Genomic DNA, 23475 nt, shown 5'->3' with positions numbered 1-23475 from the left:
CTATCTCAAAGCTGTACGCACCTCCTATGAGACGATGGAAAAAAGAGGGCCTCCGAACAGAAAACAATGAACCAAACATATGAAATGTTAAAACCCTACTATTCAAGATGCTAGATTGCTTAATTGCTTGAGACTTGAAATCATTACCTTCGTAGTTAATGAAGGAAGCAAGATGGAAAATTTTGAAGCAGATTGAGCCAAGATGGGAAATCTTGACGTACCATGCAGAATGATCATTTTGCAAAGAGAAAAAAGAAAATAAAGCAACCAAACAATAACAATATTCGGCAAAATTCTGAGCATCATTATTTTGAGCCACTGTAAGTGCAATTTTTGGTTTTCTTCCTACAAAATACAAAACAAAGTCCTGCGGGTCTGAAATTGTTCAAGCCATAAATTTCATCTAGATATTCTCCGTGCTTTGTTTACCACCTTCTGAGTCGGCATCCTTTGGTTCTCCACCTTCATCTAGCCCTTTTACAGGAGTGTGGACGTCGTCAGTCGATTTAAGGTCGTCAACCTACAACAATTCATCAATGGCATGACATTACATATCCATCATTAAAGTCAACATCTAGAATGTATTGGCATGTGTATGCATCCTAATAATTCAGATAGTACTCTGAAAAGCTAATTGATATTGTAAGAACTGAGCAATTTTCAAAGTAGGAACAAACACATGCAGGACTTCTTCATTATATCAATTCTGGGGGGAAAAACACAAAGAACATACAGAATAAACTCTTAGCCTTCAATTATTGTGTAACGAGTGTTAACAAACACTATAACTATGGCAGTATGAAGGGAAGTGTTAAAAAGATGCACATGAAAAATATATGCAAAATGCTACTGTTGAAGCTTCTCGCTATGAAGATGTCAACTAAGTTAAGTCAAGAAGAAACACACCTTTGGTAGAAAGCGGCCAATACATAAAACATAATCAATTGGCGCCTTCATGCCCTTGTTATTTAGAACAACTTCTCCCAAGAAATCTGCACCCTGCTGCTCGAACATGGGAACAAAAAACATAATGTTACTGTGATAGATCCAAAACATAGAATCTAGCTAGAATAATATATCTTTGTTACATTTACTGTTCTAACCTCCACAGACTGACCACCCTGGACAACATCGACAGATGCATTTGGGATTGGGCCTGCCCAAAGATGCTGCAGCACATCCCTGGCTTGGAGATTCCTGAACTTAACACCTGATACCATAGCATACTGATGGCAGTTAATATATATGTATACATATAATGTACTATATATATAATGTATGTATCTTTGTAATGCACTACCGTTAATTAAACGTGAGAAATACTGCAATAAGAAGAAAACAAATAATTGATGTGCTACCTGCATCTTTGTAGTTCCATACAAGTGAAGTTTCACAACGCTCAAATTGAGATGTTGGGGTTCCCTCTGAAAAATACTCAAAAACATGCTGAAAAACAGATGTCAGAAATTTGAAATTAAATACAGAAGTCAACCAGAATAGAATGCATTATAATACAAACCTTTACGTTCTCAACCAAATCCATTTTTAAATTCTCTGGCATAGTCGTCATCCACTCTCCCGTTGTAAGACGCAAGCACATCCCAGTTTCTGCTGCTAACCACATGTTGTAGTCACCAAAGTCCTGTATAAGAAATTATTAGTCCCAATGCAAACATGCAAGATCCTAGAAATAAAACTTATCTGAATGAAGACTACTGTACATAGTCCAAGACGTTTTGGCCACTTCCACTAAGGATAGCAATTGTTGTCTTTGAGTCATTACAAAGCTTTTCCAAAGGTTCCTTTAGATCTGGGTGCAACTTGAGCTCCATTTCTCTAACCTGACCTCCCCTTCTCCCAAGGCTGTCCTTTGGTTCAGTTAAAGCGGCATTAAATCCCTGTAATGGAGGAAGAGAGACAATGAACATAATGAGAGACTATAAATTGAAACCAACAGACTCCTTCCTCCTGAATTGTTCTAGCAATTTCAAGTTGAACTGATAAACTACTGAGTATGAAAATATAGCATACCAGTATAAGCAATCGATTGTTTGATGGAAAGTAATCCTCAACTAATCCTTTGGTAGTAAGTAATGGAGGGGCTTGTTTCGTCCTTGATTGAGCTTCAGCAATAGTACTATTGAGTTCACTGCCAATATCAGTTTTCACAAAGCAGTTATTTGGCTAAACTTGGAGAACTATGAACTCTCACCAGAGCATCAATTTGACAAAAAGAACAGTGAAATTGTTCACAATGAGAAATATGAAAAATGAGTCATGGTATAAATGTATAACAACCTAGATAATTTTCAATATATGATCAGTACCTTACAAAGGTTGCAGCCCACTCTTGAGATGTGTGAGTTGTCACATGCATGAAGTTATGATGGTGACGCTTTTCTCTTTCATCAGCTGGCATGTTCAAAGCATAATCTATGGAAGCTGCAACTTCTGTGATGTTCCATGGATTCACCAATATAGCACCAGCATCAATATACTTTGCTGCACCTACAAACTAAAAATGAACTGAATAATTAGAACAGATCTGGCATAGCAATGAAACATAATAATTAGACAGACTGCGACTTAATATCTTTAATGTCCGCACTTTATACAAGTAGATGACCTTTTGATACCCTAAACAAGAAGCTCAAAAACTGTTTTCTTCTGTTAATGTCCGTACCCTACCTCTCCCTCACAGTTATTTTTCTTTGGCCAAGTTTCTCTGAAATTTTGTTGTCTTTTCATATACAACATATATCCAGATATCTCATATTTATTATAGTCCTGTGTGCAGAAATCAAACAAAAAAAGTAGAGTTGGTTTTACTGTTTTTCTTTTTCCTAATTATTGTAATTTTACAAATTGGACGAGAAAAGACAAAAGTAGACAAAATACAAGCTCAAAGCAACCAACTTTCTTGAAGCATTTTACAAAGTTCAATGAGGAAAACGCATGATATGTAATCAGAACTGCACATGAGAGTTTGAATTACCTCGCTTAAAACAACAACCCCTTTCTTTGAAGCTTGACAAGCAACAAACTCGTAGCTCACAAGATTCATCCCATCCCTCGAAGATGTAACTAGCGCTACATCTGAAATAGCGTTCAATTGCAAGTTAGCTTCTTATTTATTATACTAAAAGAGAATGTAAAGAAAAATATAGTATCCTGAGCAAATCTTTCATACTGATTGCAAGATAAAGTGGTTAAATATGTAAAGAGGACAACATTAATGCATGAGGACAGGAAGGTTGTTCCCAATTCCAATTTTAACCCACTATAACTGGCCTTCTCCATTTGAAGATCGGTTCAGAAGAACATACATGTAAATACATCTTTTCTGAGGAGGTGATATGCTATTTAACCATTAGTAACTACTCCTTTACTGAATTCTAATAAAAATTATCACCCAAAAATGGGACAGTAGTCTTTGTGTCGTTTGTCAAAAACATTTCAATTTTTGGTGGCCTTGATTAGCCATAAACGATGAAAAACTAGAATATATTATCCAACTCATATTGAAGCCGAGAGTTATCTAAAGCTTCAGCATTTCAGGATCATCATTGAAGAAAATAAAAATTAATGCTGTGAGTGAAAAACCTGAAAAAATAAGTACCTGTAACAGCGTACAGTGCACATAATTCGTGAAAGTCAAGAGATTGGTCCTGTAAATGAAGAAGTTGTATAAGAAATCTTCACGTATATGTATCACTAGCATTCTAGCAATAATCCATAATATTAATAATGATGCTATAGTACACAAATCCTAATACACACACACATGAAATCAGAAAAATCGGTTTTTAATGATAAGTAAGCAACTAAGCATGCATGATGCAAACATTCTATTGTAGGAACACTATTTTCTGTATTGAATTTCCATATCTCACATCCAGAATACTATTTTAAAACATTTTTTCTAGTTTAAATTCCATTTAGTCAATTAACATGGTCTTTTTCTGAGTTCATAAACTATTGTGAAGCAGCTTAATCTAACAGAATCAAAACAAAAGGTCAAGAGGATAAAAACAAACCAGATGATACATTGGAACCGCAGTGAGAGTCCCAAATTTCCCATTAATGCGTCCTACAATCTCATGGACCTGGCTAGTGAGCTTCTGGTCTGTGAGTGAAACCACATCATATAGAAAGATATATATTAGATTCTGGGAGTTATAGTAGATCACAGAGATTGAACTATTAAATGATAAAATTCATGAATGGGAGAAACTAGAGGAAAGACTTCAAGAGTATCGCTATATCCCAATGAAAAGACTTTTCAATTCGGATCATAAGAACAAATTTATAATGTGATCAACAATAAAACTGACTTGTTAAAAGCAAGGGAACCAAATTGGAAGCATGCTGCCCTTTGTCTATGTCAAACAAGTACTACAGTACAAAAGAAGAAAGATAGACTACCACTGATGAATACAATTCTAGTTTAGGGTACATATTTGAGGAAAAGGAACATACACTCAGGCACATCGGTTCTTGTCGGTACAGCAATTTGTAGCAAGACTACTTTATCACGCCAATTTGGATTTTCCTCGAGGAACTTTTCAAATGCCAAGATCTTTTGAGGTAATTCCTTATTCATATCAAGGCGATCAATACCCAAGATTACCTATCAACAGTTGAATTGGAAAAAGTATTTGGAAAATTAAATAAAATAGTAAAAGGGAATAAAGGAAGAATATGTACTCAACACGGGAACCATTGCCATAGAAGCAATTTCTCTGAACGATAGATTTACAAACCTGTGAAACGACAACCTAAATCCTAATTAGAGATGCATTACCTGACTCTAATAAAAGAAAACTATTAAGAGAGAGCACTTTAGTACTTGTAAGAGAGAGAGAGAGAGAGAGAGAGAGAGAGAGAGAGAGTAGCCAATTGAACTTGTGATTAGTCTATCAGTGATACAGATTACATTGTTGAAACATAATACAAAAGGACGTTGTGTTTGCAATCATATCTAAACAATAGCATATCAAGAAGCACGCTACAACTACAGTGCAGAACTCACTACTTAGATTAACATAGGGGGTTAAACGTAAATGACACATAACCAAATACCAAAAGGTGCTGTCACGTCTTAAAATGAAAGCAGTTCTTACCTTTCTGCCAGCATATTTTTCCTTAAATTCTTTCATGCGTTCCTGGACTCTAGGGAGTTCTAGAGCTTGCATAAATTGGTCGGAGTCTATCCCAATTGAAAACTGAATTCAAAGCGAAAAGAAATGAGCAACATGAGAATTGACCAAGTAAAGCAACTCTTGATAAAGATAAAAATAAACATTATATGCTGATAAACAGATAAAAATTTGAGGGACTAAAAAAGTGACATACCGCAGCTACACGAGTGAGCTTTCCTTGATCCTCTACTCCTTGAGATGTACCCTCTGAACCCAGAATATGAGTACACGCACTAATAAAATGTTCTGCATCATCATATGTATGAAATCTGGAAATGAAAAGTCTACTGATCAGAATCTATAAGCTCATAAGGTACAACACCAGATGGTAACTTATAAAACATATTCACAACAGACTATGGACAACATTGTCATGTAATAAAAGCTTACTGTGTTCATAAGCAGGAAAAATAGGCTCAATAACATTATCCTGCTATGGTGTATAAGGGCTATAGCTTTTCCGGATAAGAGTAAGTGATATTTGGATTCATGACAAAAAGAATCTGTCAACTATAGTTCACATCGACTTCTTTCAATTCCTTAAATATGATTAACATAATGATAAGTTGAATCTACATTCTAGCTCCTTTAGCGACTTCGCCTTAGATGTCACCACTACAACAGTTTTACCACATATCTTAGTCACATTTCCAAGATCAGAGCTGGAGAGCCTTTACACAGTTAATTATATCACAGAGTATGCAACAGATTAACAAAAAACCAACATACCCGACCAAATCAGCAGCGAGAACAGATCTCAGAAGTTCTGATCGAGATGATATTGTCCTATATATTTCTGATGATGGAAAAGGTGTATGGAGAAACCAGCCAACTTTCATGTTGCTATTATGTTCTTTGAGACATTTAGGAAGAAGCATTAGGTGGCTATCATGGCACCAAATGACATCTCCATCCTCGTAGTGTTCGTTAACAACATCAGCAAACATTTGGTTGGCCTTCTTATAAGCATCAAAGTGGGATTGGAAACTGTCGGTGGTTGCAAGGCGGTCTTCTTGTGGAAGTCGAAGATGATGGGAAAGAGGCCACAAGTTGTTACCATAAACATTGTGTTGATCAAAAATTTCTTCATCAAGAAACACTGGGATGCACCTCTGCAATAAATAATGTTTAGTGTTTTCTCCTTTAACAGTCAAGTGCATAATCATACAAATTGTGTGTGGTGTGTGCACTGAATGCCAGTGTGTCTGTGTTTTGAGGTAGGGGGACATGAATGGGAGTGAATCATTATCAATATTTTGCAGTAATAAATGGCCAGCTTATAAGCTCCAGTTCTGTAAAAATAACCAAGACGAAACTAAGACATTTTAACCTTTTCAGCTAAAGCTTCAGTCAGTGCTTTTTTTTCAATACCATCAGGTACATTCACTCCAGCCCAACCAATCAATCTGGCATCAAACTCTTTCAGACCTTCAAGAAAATAACACAGGAGTTAATTGAGCATTTGGATAAAAAAAAATTAACACACCTTTGTTTTGGGATTAGAATGAAGAAAAACAAATGATACCACAACCTATATACCTAAAAAAGAGACTCTGCTTTACCTAAAAGTGCAGTCAGCCATCCTGAAATCATCTCAAGCTGCCATGAGTGTTCACCCTTCCTAACTGCAGAGACAGGTAATCTGTTGGCTACAATCAATAATCGTTGTTTAGAAGGTTGTCCCTCTTGCCCTTCACATACATCCGCAAAAGCTCTTGCTGCTGCAACACCATTGGCACTGTGTTCATTTCTTTGTGCAGCAAGAATTGTTCTCCTTAGCTCTCCCCTCGGTAGCCATTTCGAGAATAGCCTGCCATTAGCAACGTGTAGATCAACTCTTAAGCACTTCAAATTTAAAGACAATTCAAAGTGAAACCTCATCATGTGTCAAATCCAGCATTTTATAGTATATGTTTCGACTCATTTCCAATCATTTCATCACCCATAAAATCTGCAGTAACTCAACTACTGTGAAAAGATATCAGGTAGATTCAATACCAAAAATCCACATAGCAGTATCCCTTAAACCCCAAGCACAAATAGCAGTACCACCTAAATGCCTAAAACCCCAACTCCAACAGAAATAACCAAATGTCCTACTTTCAACAATCACCAAAATCAGACATTACAAACACAACAGAGCAAATATGAAGAAAAAAGGACAAAAGAGGATGAGAAGAATCACAAACCTCCTCCACAACTCCTCCGTAGTCGAGAAGGCAAAGCCCGGCCGAACCAAGCTTCCCCAATCCTCATGGTTGGCCTCCGCGGACGTTTTATCGAGCCAGAAGACATGACCACGCGGACCGACGACGGTCTCTCCTTCAGAGCTCACCGGAGGACAGTGCACCCAGTCGGCCTTAGCCACTTTAGCCCCTTGTGTCAGCGCGGCGTGCCTTCGGAAAATTGTTCGGATGTCCTCGTCGGATAGATCATTGACGGAGAACCGCTCTCGCTTCACGTCGGTCAAGCCGGTCAAGGTCTTCACCGTCTCCCATATCTCGAGTGCCTGAGAAACACGTCACAACTCTCACAATTAACTTTAAAAATAAATATGTAAATTAAATAAATATACCTTCACTTTTTGCTTGGGGCCCTTCATCAATGGGGCCTCCATCAAACCTCGCTTCAAAACGTAAATGAGGCCTTTCATCACTGAAAATTCCCACCGCGCTAAACAGATCAGTGCGAAGCCACACACGGCGGATCCGACGGTCTCTGCAGACCGTCTAAGCTCATTCAACGCCTCTTTATTTGGTTTTTTGGCGAGATCACGTAGGTTCCGGTAGAGAGTAGGCAGCTCAAAAACTCCTTGAATGGGATATCCCAATTCCTTACCCATCTGAACAAGCATGTTCATGATCAGCGGATGATTTCGAGAGAGCTCATCATACTTCATATCGGCCACTCTGCCAAGATAGGAGAGAAACGACGCGTCGTTTTCAGCTTCGGGTTGCACGAACACCCAATCCGGGAACAATAATGCCGCCATGCCTTCCTCGTCGACGCCGTTCTTCTCTCCGGTCGAGCCTTCTGGAATTCCGGCGTCTTCTTTCTCTACGAATTCGAACTCCGAGGACCCCGGGCTACCCCTGCCGGCTTCGTCTTCGGTTGGTATTCCGTCCTCGCCTGCGTCATCAACGGTCGGTGTTTTCTTATCGTCGTCGGCGTCTGCGTCCTTCTTCTCTCCGGTCGAGCCTTCTGGATTTCCGCCGTCGTCTTTGTCCACGAATTCGAACCCCGGGGGCGGTACCTCTGGACTTGTTTCGCCGGCGTTGTAAACGGCCTGTGTTTTCTTCTCGTCGCCGTCGCCGTCTTCTTGCATGGCGTTGAAAAGTGAGGGGAGAGGTGTGCGTGAGGGAAGGAGGGAGAAGGTGACGAAGAATGTAGAATACTACTGTTGAAGGAGAATAGTAACGACTGAAGTGAGAGAATGTAGGTAGTAAAATTTGTGAGAGAAGAGCAGAGAGTGTGGAGGTTAATTCACTTTTCTAACAAACAAATTCGGTTAGAGAGAGAGAGAGAGAGAGAGAGAGGGAGGAGAGAGAGACGGTCACTAGATTCCCATATTCTGTTACAGTCAATGAGTCATGGCATCTTCTTCTTTTTATTTCCATTTGTTACATAAAATGAGAAACTCGGGGGAGAATTATGGAAACTATAGTTAATCTTCTTAGCTAATCCAGGATTAATTTCTAGCTAGCTAGCTGATGTTGAAGACCGGCCTGAAGTAATAGTACCACTGTGCGCCATACATTTTATTTAGATGGCTTAAATATGTATGCATACTAACTATACTCGCTACATACATTTATGATGTCACAATTTTGTGCTACCTAATATTCGATATACATGCATGTTAAATTTGCAGCAAACAAGTAATAAGCAGGTCATCGTCTAAGTTTAATTTGTTTGGAACAAATGTACTTCAAAACTCCACCCCATTGATCAATGCAAGAAAAGATGGAACAAGCTTATCGAACTTGTATTACAAGTGTAAGGCTCTAATGAGTGTGTACTAAGATTTTTTTGATGATCAACGCGTATGTACAAAACTTGAAATAAATACGAACTCCTGAACGTACTATCACCGACTCACCAAGTAGGAATGATTGGAGGAGCTTGATTAATTAGGGGTTAATTGTACCTTGATCGATCTAAAACTTCATTCCGATAATTCGATTAATTTTAGTTATCCAACTTATCTTTGTATTGCTTTTTTGATCGACGAATCGAACGGCTCGATCGAGTTTCATTTTTGGGGTACAGGTTTGGTTTTTGCTGCAGGAATGGGCGATGGTTTAATAGCTAGCAGATACATTGTACCTTGCTTCCAATATTTCTCTTGTTTCATATTCTCTGAGCTTTGCTATATTTATCTTTTGGCAGTAGAAATATGTGTTAATTATGTTTCATTGGGGTAAGACTTAGGAGCTTAGGGTTGGCTAATCAGTAACAATTAACTGGGACGTTAATCTTGTAACGAGCAGCCAGTTAGCTAGTGATTTAACAGTAACACGTAGTGATATAATATGTGCTTGCATGGGGGAATATTCCGTTTGGATCAATCTTGGCCACGGATTCATAAACTCATAATTGACTAACTACCCAACCAAATGACCCCACTGTGGACCCCACTCTCCCCGAACGACTCGGACGACAAATAAAGCACAGTGCTCCTTTCATGGAAGCTTGAATCTGTGCAGTAATGGCTGAAAGTAAAACCCCGATATTGGAAAGAAGAAGAAGACGAAGATCAAATGGGTAATTAATTAGATTCTTTTGGTGACTGTAATTAACGAGTTGTTGCTGTGAAAAGAAGGAGAGAGAGAGAGAGAGAGAGAGAGAGAGAGAACGGTTTCAATTGAAGGTCTTGCGAGGTAAGGTCAATATTGTTCTTCTGACAGCTCAGCAAGCTCATACGCTCCAGTGTGAAGGAATTGTTGCAGGTGGGGATGGGATGTTGTAATCTTCTGTTCCCTCAAGATCGCTACACATTTATTGGGATGAAGAGATGTAAAATCATGTAATTCGTTTTCTTATACTTAACACTTTAATTACTTGATTAGCAACATGTACACAGAAGCTATAGATTCAATAGGAGATAACAAATTAGCAATTACCTGAGCATTCTTAGTCCAAAAATGCAATATTTTTCAGTTTTTCTCAAATGAGTTTTCATTGTGAAATGTATTTTCTAGTACTTATGAATTTTTGCTACCTAAAATGCTACACAAATTACCGTTTAAAAATGTTGCGCATTCGTTAGTGTTTCGTTGAACCAATGGTGTGACATGTATTTGGAAGGGCAAAACGGTCCATACACCACACACAATGATAGAATTTCCCTCTAAAATCTACCAATCTTTTATTAATTTGGGGTGAATGGATTTCAGACCCCAAATTGTAATTCACAAGATAAAAATGTTTGTATAATACATGTGTGTTCTTGTTAATCAACTATCATTGATGGCTTAATAACTTTTTAAGCATCTATTCACAAGATTAATTAAAATGTTTGCATGTAGTTTGTAATGCATGAGCTTACTCGGTCACACAAATATGTAGTTTGTATAGAAAAATTCTAATATACATCAATGTATGTTATATATCACATATCCGACGGTCGATATTATTTTGTGAGTGGGGTCAGAAATATAATATATATTGTTAACCGTCGGATGTGAGATACATAACATACATTGATATATTGTAGATTAACCGGTTTGCATTTGCCAATTCCACGTAATCTTCGTATACTACACTCTTTAGCCCCATGACACGCACTCCAGAATCGAAAAGTAAGACCTGAAAACGTCACATCAATATATCCATTTAAAAAAACTGGCCACTAAATATCGACAAAAAGGTCATGTATCACAAGTTCACAACCAATTAATCCAGAAATGTAAGGTGTGTGTATTTGACAAAGGTGAAAGCAGGGGCAAGCATTCAAAAAATCGTATTAATATATCTACATCATCCTTGTTCTAACAACACATTCCTACTAGTATAGGTCTACTCGTGCAGAAAAGGTATACATCAAGTTTGTTAATCACAGTGCAAATTTCGACTTCAAAACTTTGGGTGAAATTATGAGTACGTGAATTGATCTATGTTGATTCCGCTTTCCATTTATATCAGTCACCTTTAACCTTTTGCCTTGGTTGGGAATGATTTGGCTTGGACACATGAGAATTCTTAGATTCCATAAACTCCATTTAACTGTGGTGCTATGTTAGGATGATATATGAGATGCTAAAACTGTTTGCGATATAAGTTGGCCAATTGCTCTAAATGACTCCTCAAATGTTTGGGAAATCTAAACATAAAACTTGCCTTAAAAGATTTCTTCAAGTGTCTTAACAGTTTCAAACATTCAAGTTTAGTGTCTTAACAGTTTCAAACATTCCAGTTATGGAGGAAAAGCTAAACAAGACACATAAGAGTTTGTGCTTGTTTTACACATCTATATAACTATATAAGAGATGGAGAGAACAAACTTCAATCACTCCATACAACTTTCAGCAACTTTCCCTGGACTTATATTGTTCACACTTCACACCTAGGTATCAACCAGTAGTTTTGTCTAGAAAAAAAGGTATATAGGATTGTAGATTTATGTGTAATACCAAGATATGCCAAATTTCGTTAAACAGAGGAGGGAACAACATCACAGAAGTACACAGTTTGATTACGATAATCGACTTGTTGGCCAGAATTGAATCCTCACTGCCTCAGGCGTTGTAGAGTTTAATGAATGCTTTTAGCTAAGTTGCCTTGCTGCACTTGCGCAATCGCCCGCACACATGAGATTTGACGCTCGACAGGAGGAAGAAAGAAGATGGGAAACGCAGAACCATTTTTTGCAATGATAGAAATAAAGCAACCTTAAAAAGAATACATCTGATGGCATTACATCACATATTTTATCATCAAAGTCAAGGGCAACATATGCAACTTATAATTCTGATGTAATACATCTTCAAAAGCTAACTGATCCTTTATTGAATTCCCTATGACAAACTCTCAGCTAGTTCTCAAAGAACGTAAACGAGCTACCCTAGCTCGTCCGCCAACTCATCGACCGTCTCGGAAATGACGGGAAATCCGGCGACGCACGCGTCATACTTGGACGCGAGGACGGAGAGAAACAGTAATCCTCGTCGTCGGCACCTACAACGTTGTCGCCGACGTCTTCCTCGTCTGTATTATCAACCGTCGGTATCTTCGTTTCTTCGTCGCCGGCTCCTAAAGCGTTATCGCTTCCGACGTCCTCGTCGGTGTTTTCAACAGTCGGCATCTTCGTTTCGTCGTGGCCGCCTTCGTTGAGGATCTTTTAAGCTCACAAGCAAGTTGTCACACTTCAGGTCAAAATGTACAATATTCTTTGAGTGCAAATATTCCATTCCAAATGCTGCATCCATGGAAATTGTCAATCGCTTGCGACGATCAAGATACCTGCATAAGTTTTAAATCAGAAAAAAAAGTGGCATAAATGACAGAAATAACTGTTTTCCATTCAGAAACACTGAGCATTTGGATAAAAATCAACTCCACAAGAAAATAGAAGATTGAAGGCTTTTTTGATGAGTATAATTTTAACTACTCAGTAATCTTTCGGATTGTATAGTAAAGGAGATGATCTGCAAGTACGAATAAAGGTGAAGCGCAAGGAACATGAGAGAGGAATTGAAGAAGGTGACGAAGACTGTTAAAAGATTACTGTTGAAGAAGGAGAGTAGCTAGTGACTGATGTGAGAGAATTTAGCTAGTAAAATTTTAGAGAGAAGAGTAGAGAGGAAGAGGGAGGAGAGAGAGAATTTAGCGTCTACTATGGTCTATGGGAAATCCATGATCCCTTACCGTAGTCAAGAATTAAGTCGCCGTCCAGTCAATAATTAAGTCGATGCAAGAAAAGCCGGAAGGAGCTTATAGATCTTTAACTTGTATTACAAATCGAGAAAATGACTCGAGGATCTACAGTACCAATGCAAGACGAAAAGAATTTCATGGTACGTACCACAGTTGTTGTTTGGCTTCCAATAAACTTCGAAATTAGAATAGCTATAATGTGGAGTATTTCTACTTTGTTAATATGTGTCCTTGTAGTGTTTTTTTTTTTTAAATGTCCTTGTAATGTTTCTATATACTAGTTAGATAGTGATTATACTTTAACACGTAGTGATATGTGCGTGCATTTTTTTTTTTGACAATAGTGATATGTGCGTGCATGCATGCCAGGCATTATAATTGACTGGGATGACGTACTGCCTACCAAGCAGTGGGGTCACGCTCCCCAAAACGACGCCAACGACAAATGAACCGCAGCTGGATTACTGGTCTAGAAAAACGACACAGACGACAAATGAAGCACATTGGTTAATTTTGAGAAATAATGGTTTCATTAACGGAAGAGATTATAGTGCTCATTGGCATACGTAGATACAATACTAATTGTATACAAAGTTAGTTAGTGATAGAGTAAAAGACCTCATGCCAATCATGCACAGACAGTAATGGCTATATGTAAAACGCTGAAATCGGAAAGAAGAAGAGAACAGAAAATGGTATTTGATTCTTGAGTCTTGACAATGGTAATTGTAACAAGTTGTTGGTGTGAAAAGAAAGAACGGTTACAATTGTTTGAATCGAAGAGTCCAGACGCTTGACACACGTCTCGTGGGTAAGGCCAAAATTGTTCTTTTGACAGCTCAACAAGCGCCAATGCTCTATGTAAGGAATCAAATTTACCGGTCATTTTTTATTTGTTTATCTTGTATTTATCGTTCTAAACTCATGTCATGTGTCTTTTCTCAATTCATATTTAGATAATAACAATTTGACACATGACATGAGTTTTAGAAAGGTGGGCAAATAAATGGTAGTCGGCAAATTTGTTTTCCTCCATGTGAATGAATTGTTGCAGGTCATTCTTCGGCTTTGGTTCATTGAGCTCAGGAGACTGGACCATGTAGGCATATGCATCACATAGTAGATACATATTAAGAGCCATTGACAGAACTACATACAAGTTAGGCAGAGTAATTATTATGTGTACCCGACATGTGGTGTACCAAATCAATTATATTACGTCATGGTAATTATACCATGCATGCGGTGAAAATGGCAAAAAATTATTTACATATAAGAATCAATCAAAAACAATCACAATAAAAAATGGATCAATAACATTAAGAAGGTACGTCACATGAGATCTGTAGCGGGTATATATAATAATTTTATCAGCTATGCATTTATCATCTTCCCATAATCCTTATACAATTGATGAAAGTTATGGTAATTCCCTTACTGAACCCCCCTATCAAAAGTTCAAAACCAATAACAAGAAAGGAATATTCAAAGATGATAATTTAGAACAAATAGTACTTAATGTGTAGTTGTGTACTAACTACACCAGATTCATAGGAAGAAATACATAAATGTTGCTCAAATTATGTGCAACTAATTATTAGTGAGAGCTGATTTATTCAATTGTTTTTATTAATTTTTTTAGAAGAAATCAATTGTTTTATTAATAAAACTTAATAACGTGTGTCGGGTACGTAACGTACGTAAGACTTGCTAAAACTAACATTGATACTATATCTTGTTTGATATCTCGACCCCCCAAGATCTAAATTCTAGTCATGCCACTGTTAAGAGCAGCCTAACAAATACATAGTCATAGCAATTACCTGAGCATTCTTGGTCCAAACTGCATTTTTCAGTCGTTCTCAGAGGGTAGACATGCTATTGTGCAAGGTACATAAATTATTGTTTATGAATTTCACTACCCAAAATGTTACATTAACTATTTCACCGTAAAAAAAAAGGTCTATTCGTTAATTTTAGGGTTACCCTGACCTCTATTACCCTATCTCTATGGGAAACAAATTTCCCAAGTATACGCATTGTTGGGTTCCTTCATTAGGTTTTACACTTTCACCCATTATTTATGAAATATTTCATTAATTTCCAAAAGAAAAACATCACGGCACAAAGTCATGGATAGAGTAATAGTCCTACTAAACTACCATATTTATGAGATCGGAGGCTGCGCTAGCGCTAGGGTTCTTTAACTCGTGCATTGTGCATATTTGCAGTTAATCAAGTTAGACTTGCTACCTCAACATGGAGAAGAAGAAAGTAGTCGTAGATCACTATCAGGTTCTTGGTTTAATGTCCGGTGAGGAAGGCGCTAAGCTTGAGGAGAAGGAGATAACAAAGGCGTACAGAGCAAAGGCGCTGGAGTTGCACCCAGACAAAAGACCAAACGATCCTAATGCCAACGATGAGTTCCAACGTCTCAACGCATCCTATGAGATACTCCGTGATCCGAAATCCCGGAAGAAGTTCGACTCTTCTCTAAGACTAGAAGACCAGCCCTCTGAACCACCACCAACCCCTGAGCCATCATCAACTAAGAACGAGTATTGTGACCAGAGTTATTTGTTTGCGCTTGGTTTGTTCATCTTTGTTATAGCCCCCATGGTTTTCCCGGAATCAAGATCGGGAAGCGATACGTGGAAGAGGTTCAGTTCTTACTTAGATATCTTCTATAAATTACGCAGAAGGGACCGATTGAAAATCTGGTCGTGGATGGTAAGGCTAGGTCAGTATTTTAAACGCAGACCACCACCACCTCCTCCTCCTGCTCAGGCTACCACCGATCAGCAACCACGAGTTGAAGGTGACGAAGGTAATCGGGAATCAGGAATAGACGATCATAAAGATATTGAGGTGAGTGTCGTATTCATGTTTGTACTATTAGTCTGCCATATTTGTTTTTCAGCTCAAGCTAAGAGTTTTAACTTTGGTTTGTCGCAGGATTGGGTGATGGTTTAGCAGCAGGTCGATGATGGCTTTGAACCCTCATTTTCTTTTTCTTTGATCCTCGTATTCAACAGTACATGCGGATTTGTTTTGATAGTGGATTGACTATTATATCTCTATGCTTCAGTGTAAAGGATTCAATATAGTTTCTTCTGATCAGCTCCAAGCAGTAGAACTACAATATTTCTAAAGTATTTTTTTTGGAAGAGCTAAAGAAGTCTTGTTGGGTAAAAAAAGAAGAATATGTCCATGTATTATGCAGAAATGTTATGAGGATAATATGACTCATGGTACCAAATGGGATAGAGTAATCATCGCCGATCGATAGGACAATCACTTCTGCATCTTTAGTGGTATAGCACAAAAAATACATGTGAATGAAGAACCTTATATCAATAGTATTACTTGTGTTTACAATGCCTCAAAATCTGTCTAACATCTGCAGAAGCTATGAACAAACAAAAGTATCCGTACTACATAATGCCTCAATATGAACATTCATGTCTACTACACAGTGATGGAGGCAACACTGCAGGGAAACACTAGTGAATTTTGTCGGACTTATAGATAGAAACAAATATGGTGAAAACAAAACAAACCATCAACAAAAGGCTGCCATCAGTAAACTTCCGAAGAAAGATCATCACTGGATGGAATCCGTTGACGCTTCTCCACATATGCTGATGGAAACCACCCTCCTTTACCTTTGCACTCTCCTTCTGACCATCCTGATGGGCTCACCTGGTTTAACAATTTTTTTCACAACAGTGAAAACCAAAGATTAGGCCAGATGGAACAAAATTTAGAACAAGTACTCTAAATTTGCTGCAGGGTATCTGAATAGCATATGCTTGCAATATAGTTGGCTGTTACTTTACAATACAACTTGCCAGAAGACACAGGTCTCTCATGCAACTCGCATAATTGACGCATCAAGAGATGCTTCTAACCCAGAGAGGCTTCACTAGTGCTAGATTGTTAGTACTCATCTGAAAACATTTAAATGCAATTTCAATAAAATCAATTTTCTTATTTCTACAGATTTGCTAAACCCCAATATATCTCAGAATATGGTGGAAGAAATATCCTTTCACACCTTATCAGTATTGGCATGACAAAAATCCACAAATGTAAATTAACACTATAATCACCAATTAAAAAGTGATCTAAAGGAGATTACCTTCCGCACAACAACATAGTCACCCACTGACAAGCTTAGTTCCTTCTCCGATGCAGCAGTGAAAGAATGAGTTGCCTGAATGAAGTGAAATAAAATTTTTATATAAAGCTGACAGGCTCAGGGAGTCAGTTCAAGAGTGGTTACAACATGTACGTTTGTAACTTTGTATATCTAATGGCATACAGAAAGACTTCAAATAAGTTAATATCTGCAGCAGCTTGAATCTCCCTTTGAACCGATTAAGATGTGCCCCTTCTAATTTTCTGGCAGGGCATTTACAGAATTTATGTTAAGATGACTAGCCACAACCCACTGACACGTGAGTGAAAACTATTCTTAAGAAGCTTTTTATCATAAATCCTTTACATTGATCTAAAAATGGTTCCATTTTTCATGTATGTCTATGTTTTCTCTTCTTCCATTCTTAAGATTCTCTATTACCATATGACCCCTGCAATGTACAGCACATCACCAATCTCGTAGCATGCTTCGGCCAAGAAGAACTATTAATTGGATAGATAACTCTTCTTCCTATTAATAAAGATGACATCTATAAGTTTACTGAACAGTAGCATACTTCTGCCAAGAAGAACATTGTTTTCTCCGAGAAGCTCTCTTGGGGAATCACAGGCGGAGCAGACTCTTTACGCTGTTTCTCTGAGACCATCTGCCACAAAATTCAGGTCTTGGGATAAGTTTCTTTTGTTTAGATGGATAATAGAGTTGCTGTGAAGATAATTAAGAGTGGAACTTACCTCAGCTTCAACCTCACCAAGAATGGAAGCCACTCTGAGATGATAATTCTTTTCTCCTTCGACCTTAACAGAACTAAGCTTTAATATGGGTATCACATTGCATAACCATTGTAATCTTTAACATAGTAATTCATAATTTCAAATAATATTCATACCAGTGCAACAAGCCTCTGAAAAGTTAGTCTTTGCTGCTGTGCTTCCACAGCAGCCAATGCAGCTGAAGCTTCTATACCCAGAATTGCCATATTTGCTTTTATTTCTTTCATCTTTGTTTCTGCCGCATGCAGCTTTCCAACATTTTCTGGGTTGGGAATTTCTCTTACTCGTGCTTGCCTTCTGGACACTTCAACCGCCTGTATGCATTTTGGGGTGAGTGGCCACAAGATAAATATCTTTGAAGCGAGATAGCATGGAATGCCATGTTACCTGTGTTTCTGCTTCCTGCCGCATTCGACTATAACGTTGTGCAAGGTGGCGAGCATCTTCCAAAGGAGCACCAAGTATCATCGCTCTTAACGGATCTAAAACCTAAAAACAAAACAAAATAAATTAAAAAACTAGAATGATGAACTCTAAAATAGCTTATGAATTATTCTACTTAAATCCATCTAGTGGTATTTATATGCTTCCATTATGAGTGTCTTCCAAACAGAAAAGTTAAGGCCTGGAATCATGTCAAACCATGTAGTGAACTTCACAGAAAACAAAAATTGCTCTGATGCTTTGATCGTCCATTACTTGTGCATTAACTTTGACTGGAGACTCAATAATCACTTTTGTATGCTATTAGTCTAACCAATAATCACCAGATATAAAGAAACATGACATAAAAAAGAAGAAAGAAGATAATATTAGAATGAAATGTTTGAGTTCAGAATTACAGATAATTGTACTCCCAACTATGGAATACATATGATATTAATGATTAATGGTAAGTATATTTGCTTAAGGTATACACACCTGTGAAGATAACAACTTATTCAAGTCTTCTTGTTCCTTTTCCACATGCTTACGAGCATCACCGTATATAGATGCACCTTTAGCTAAAATTTTATCATGGACATTTTCAGCACCATATCTGCTACAATCCTCAGACAACTTGGTCCCTGACTACCACGAAAAGATTATAAATAGTAATGAACACAATTAGGAAGCCAAGCATATTATATTTGCAAACTTAATTCAAATAAGCAATCATATCACGTAATGTCATTGAATCTAATAAATTCTACCTGCTTCAATATGCTTATATCCTATTGCTGTCAATGCTTCTGCGGCTTTTACAATTTCTTTCTGAAAATCCTGAGAAGAACAAAACTTAAGAATCAGTTTAACAGACAGAATAAAGTTTGCACTAAACAAAATGAATACAAAACATTTTAGTTTAAAATGGCTGTGATGTTACAAACTTGTGAACCAAGATAGTAAAACAGTCACTTACAGTAATGCCGCAGGTTTCATTATCGATATGTGTTTTCAATGCAAACATTAAATTACTTTCATCCTGCTTCAAGTAATTGACACCATTGCTAATTTCTATCTCTGACATTTTTCCTATTGGCATCTCCTATCATGCTAACATAGCACCATAGTCCAAGCCAGATCATACTTTCCAAACCAAAAGGTGACTGATATAAATGGAAAGTGACATCGACAAGGATCAATTCACTCATAACTATCACCACATTGACTAGTACAATTGTTTTTAGCCATAGCTTTGAAGTCTAAATCTACAATGTAAACAAACTTGATATATATACCTTTCCTGCACGAGTAGACCTATACAGTTTCTCAAGCTGTTGATGCCTCTGCATCTCAACCTCATCTATCACCATTACATCTGAGCTCTCATAACCAGTCCCACCAAATTGCTTTATCACAGCCTGAAATTGCAAATCAAAATAACAATCCAAAGCTTAACCTCAACATTAAGAAATGAACAAAAAGATGTGATTTTGAATTGAAACTTCAAATGGGTGCCATTGAAATCACTTGTAAAACAAAAATGGAGAAATGGGGTGGTCATAGATAGATAATATACATGTTGCTGCTTAGCGACCTGCTCCCTGAGCTTACTGGCTTGTTTTCTCAAAGCATCCATCTTTCTTTCAGCCTCTGTTTCAGATCAGCAGACTTCAAAACGACGCCGGATTGGTCAAAAAGTGAGGGAACCTATGGAACTTGTAGCTTTGGGGATCTGAAACTCTCAAGTGTTTCAGCGTTTTGGTCACTTGTTGCTGGGGCCTGGGTTGTGTGTTCAGTTGTGAGTTGTGATATATTTTTGAGGAGCTACTCTGTTTCAGGGGAAGGATTGTGTGCTCGCAGGTGTATGTTTGGCTTGACATTATGACCGTCGGATGGACATTGATTGAAAGATGTTTATTTCGCCTCCAACATCTATAGTTTTATACCGATCTGCTAGTTGTGGCTTCCATAGCTTACAACACTTAAAAACCACAGCTTGGTTCTTTCAAAACCTTAAGGTATGCGCTCTTGAATCTCATTTTTGATTCATCTTTTTGATCAAACTAAACTGAACCCATGTTTCTTCACCAAATGAACAGCCTCAGTTTTGGCAATTTGCTGAGTTATGTATGCGCTGTTGAAGTATTAGGAACTGAAAGCATGTTATTTGTATGCTGAACCCTTCAGTGCTCAACAGAGCATCTGATGTTCGGGAAACTATTCTATATCTTGTATTAGCTTGTATCTTTATGCAGAAACAGTAAATAGATTGGTTTTTTTTTTCTCTTCAACTTGTGCTTGAGATTTTTTACATGTTGGGGTTCTTTCTCTCACCCAATTGAAATTTGCTCAACTAGATTGTCATTTGGAGTTTTTGAACTCCCAGTTTTGATTTATATGGATGACAGTTGATATGAGGTGCTTATGCTGTTAAGAAATATGATTCAAATGTTTGTGTGAATTGTGTTTCTCATTTTTGAGTTTTGACATTTAAACGGTTTGTTGCAATTACGAGTGTGTTCCTGCACATGGACGGAAGTTGTAGCGCTCTTCAATGTCATTCTCTTGAGCGTTCCTGGTTTTTGGTAAGTATAAAACTATAAATGTTTGCGCATGGTGGAAGCTCCATTTGTTTCCAGTCAGGAATTAATCAGGTGAGTGATTCACACTTTGTTGAACTGCTCTCTGAGGCCACGTCATGATGCTGTGTGTTATAGCTGACTTCTTGGATTGCTTATTAGATCAAGCCAACTGAAGCTGCTTTGTCACGCGGGTTTGGTTTCTTTAATTGCAGACCTGCTGTCTGGCTGAAGGTAACAGGCTCTGTTGTCCACTATCCTAATTGGAAGTGTAAGAAGAACAAAGTTGTCCTAAATTTATCATCTGCCTTTAAAATTGTGAAATTTTCAATTGCAGTTCTCCTCATTTCTCTTGGTGAGGAGTTCTTTACATTATGCGTTGAGTTCAAAGACGCTCGATGTGGAGCGCTCCCAGAAGCAAAGCAAACTAACTGTAACTGCTTCAAAAGCAATCGAGAAGTGGGTTTTCCCTCTCGGTCTGTGCAACTATAATCTCTGATTGTCAATGTTCTATTCAATAATTAAACCACTGTTTCTTCACCAAGTTTTTTTTTCTAAACCGGTAATTAGTTACTGAGTGTCATATATGTAGGTATTGCTCTTTTGGTTGTATTAAGCTTTTAATAGGGAGTCTTTTGCATGGTGTGTAGGAAAATAATCAAGAAGGCGGGCAGGAATGAGCACCACTTATGGAAGAAAAAAGACGCAGCTGGGTCTGGACAAAAGGCACTCAAATCTTATTAGAATTGTTAGTCTCTTTCCTCATCTTGATTTTTTATGTATAAGCTTTATAACCTTCATATGCTTCTTTTATGGAATGTAATAGTAGAGTTTTTTTCCGTTCCAAAACAACGAGAAAAAGTTATGATTATGTTTCCAGTCCTTTGCCTCATTATAGTTAAAATGACAGGTTTCTGATCTTCCCAATGAGAAAGAAGCTATCTTTGGAGCATTAGATAAATGGACAGCCTGGGAGATAGAATTCCCACTGATTGCAGCAGCTAAGGCTTTGAAGATTCTAAGGAAGAGGAGTCAGTGGATGCGTGTAATTCAAGTATGACGCTAGCAGATTGTTTAAAGTAGTTTATAATGCTTCTTTATGATGGTGGAAATTTCACCTTTGAAACAGTTATATCTTATCAATACATGTGGTATAGCTATAAACCTGGTCCATTGGAATCTAATGTTCAAAATTCCAATTGCATATGATTGACAAATTATCCTGTTTCTTATTTAACCTAACCCTTCAATAGAAAAATCCTATTTGACATGAAACAACAGAGGAGGCTTGACATTTTTGTAGCTCTTCAAGGATGCCTTGTTAAGGATTCTTGTAGTTTAATAGCCACTTGATGAGTTGTTTAGATCTCTCTTTTTTTCTTTTTCTTTTTTTTCGAATAGAATTTTATTTGTACACAGAACTATTAATAGGGTATCTTGTTTGATTAGAAGAAGGTTAAGTCAATGATTAATGGACATGGAGTAAATTTTAATTCTTGTGAAGACCCAAAATAAGTTATTTATGGCTAACATTAGTGCTGGTCAGGTGGCAAAGTGGATGCTAAGCAAAGGTCAAGGAGTGACATTGGAAACATATGACACCCTTCTACTGGCATTTGATATGGATCATAGGCCGGATGAGGCTGAATCTCTGTGGAATATGATTCTGCATACACATACATGCTCTATCTCAAAGCGGCTTTTTTCTAGGATGATCTCGTTGTATGATCATCATGAAATGGAAGATAAGATAATAGAGGTAATAGTAAGAAGTTTTTGCACTCCCTTTTTTCTAGTTCATATTTATACTGTTGAAAGTTGAAACAGATGGGGACATGTGATTATGATTATAAAATAGTGTTGATGCTAGGATTTAATCTCTTCTTGGTATATCAGGTATTCGCAGATATGGAGGAGTTGAGTGTAAAACCAGATGAAGATACTGTTAAGAGAGTGGCGCGCGCTTTTCAGGTGCTGGGCCAAGAAGACAAAAGGAAACTTGTTTTGAGAAGATATGGGTGTAAATGGAAGTATATTCACTTCGAGGGTGAAAGGGTCAAAGTGAGAACTAATGCATGGATGACGATGACATCCTAACCAAATGAAATGGCAGAAAATTCAGGTTCCACCTGTAAGCATGCTCTTAAATGTTAAGAGATGATAAATGTTATGATTATTTACAGATTTCCCTTTCTATATCCCATAAAGCTTTGCAGACATGTACAGACACTGGATAAGATCCACTCGTAGATATCAGAGTAGGAATCTGTTGTTAGATAGAAGGATCCTGTATATATATTTATAACGATGTATTGAGAGTTTGTTAGATACACCTTTGTTTTGTGGATTATTTGGTTGTGATTGACCCTTCTCAGTATTTATTGGCCCGGTGTTTGGTTGTAAGGCATAGAAACTTATGGAGGTGTGGTCTCTACTGTGCGACTGGAGGGAAATATGAT

At 37.6% G+C, this 23475-nt stretch overlaps 3 protein-coding genes across 3 annotated transcripts; 1 reads left to right on the top strand and 2 right to left on the bottom strand.

The window, feature by feature from the left end:
* Nucleotides 1-239: 239 nt before the first annotated feature.
* Nucleotides 240-8526, bottom strand: LOC126785810 (alpha,alpha-trehalose-phosphate synthase [UDP-forming] 1-like). The gene is made up of 19 exons (XM_050511461.1): nucleotides 7777-8526; nucleotides 7391-7710; nucleotides 6764-7011; nucleotides 6532-6629; nucleotides 5931-6313; nucleotides 5356-5470; nucleotides 5124-5225; nucleotides 4480-4630; nucleotides 4038-4126; nucleotides 3620-3668; nucleotides 2996-3096; nucleotides 2328-2515; nucleotides 2032-2149; nucleotides 1722-1898; nucleotides 1520-1642; nucleotides 1359-1446; nucleotides 1104-1210; nucleotides 907-1002; nucleotides 240-520 (listed from the first exon to the last, which is right to left on the bottom strand). Exons 1-19 carry the CDS (start codon nucleotides 8524-8526, stop codon nucleotides 404-406), a joined length of 3420 nt encoding a protein of 1139 aa, XP_050367418.1. The 3' UTR covers nucleotides 240-403.
* A 7879-nt stretch (nucleotides 8527-16405) lies between these two features.
* On the bottom strand, nucleotides 16406-20206 carry LOC126788597 (SH3 domain-containing protein 3). The gene is made up of 10 exons (XM_050514604.1): nucleotides 20014-20206; nucleotides 19733-19855; nucleotides 19205-19274; nucleotides 18933-19078; nucleotides 18399-18500; nucleotides 18128-18325; nucleotides 17973-18035; nucleotides 17795-17884; nucleotides 17218-17292; nucleotides 16406-16778 (listed from the first exon to the last, which is right to left on the bottom strand). The coding sequence occupies exons 1-10, from the start codon at nucleotides 20071-20073 to the stop codon at nucleotides 16656-16658; spliced, it is 1050 nt and encodes a 349-aa protein (XP_050370561.1). The 5' UTR covers nucleotides 20074-20206; the 3' UTR covers nucleotides 16406-16655.
* A 290-nt stretch (nucleotides 20207-20496) lies between these two features.
* Nucleotides 20497-23366, top strand: LOC126788602 (pentatricopeptide repeat-containing protein At4g18975, chloroplastic). The gene is given in 8 exon segments (XM_050514608.1): nucleotides 20497-21091; nucleotides 21179-21250; nucleotides 21354-21475; nucleotides 21667-21748; nucleotides 21750-21764; nucleotides 21927-22070; nucleotides 22563-22775; nucleotides 22913-23366. Coding segments are annotated over 8 exon segments (900 nt in total). The 5' UTR covers nucleotides 20497-21040; the 3' UTR covers nucleotides 23114-23366.
* The last annotated feature ends 109 nt before the right edge of the window (nucleotides 23367-23475 follow it).

The sequence above is a fragment of the Argentina anserina genome, chromosome 3 (assembly GCF_933775445.1).
Source record: "Argentina anserina chromosome 3, drPotAnse1.1, whole genome shotgun sequence".
NCBI classification, from domain to species: Eukaryota; Viridiplantae; Streptophyta; class Magnoliopsida; order Rosales; family Rosaceae; genus Argentina; species Argentina anserina.
The sequence above is the reverse complement of the archived record's forward strand: the minus strand, read 5'-3'. Positions and strand labels throughout refer to the sequence as shown.

Bases quoted from the DNA above. Each gene is read 5' to 3' on its own strand.
- LOC126788597 (XM_050514604.1), bottom strand. From the start codon at position 20,073: ATGGATGCTTTGAGAAAACAAGCCAGTAAGCTCAGGGAGCAGGTCGCT. The intron at 18,501-18,932 runs GTGTGTATACCT...TTTTGTTTTTAG, and splicing joins ATAAGTTGTTATCTTCACAG to GTTTTAGATCCGTTAAGAGC. The intron at 18,326-18,398 runs GTAACATGGCAT...AAATGCATACAG, and splicing joins GGCAGGAAGCAGAAACACAG to GCGGTTGAAGTGTCCAGAAG.
- LOC126785810 (XM_050511461.1), bottom strand. From the start codon at position 8,526: ATGCAAGAAGACGGCGACGGCGACGAGAAGAAAACACAGGCCGTTTAC. The intron at 1,899-2,031 runs GTATGCTATATT...CCTCCATTACAG, and splicing joins ACAATCGATTGCTTATACTG to GGATTTAATGCCGCTTTAAC. The intron at 1,003-1,103 runs GTTAGAACAGTA...ATGTTCGAGCAG, and splicing joins AGGGTGGTCAGTCTGTGGAG to CAGGGTGCAGATTTCTTGGG.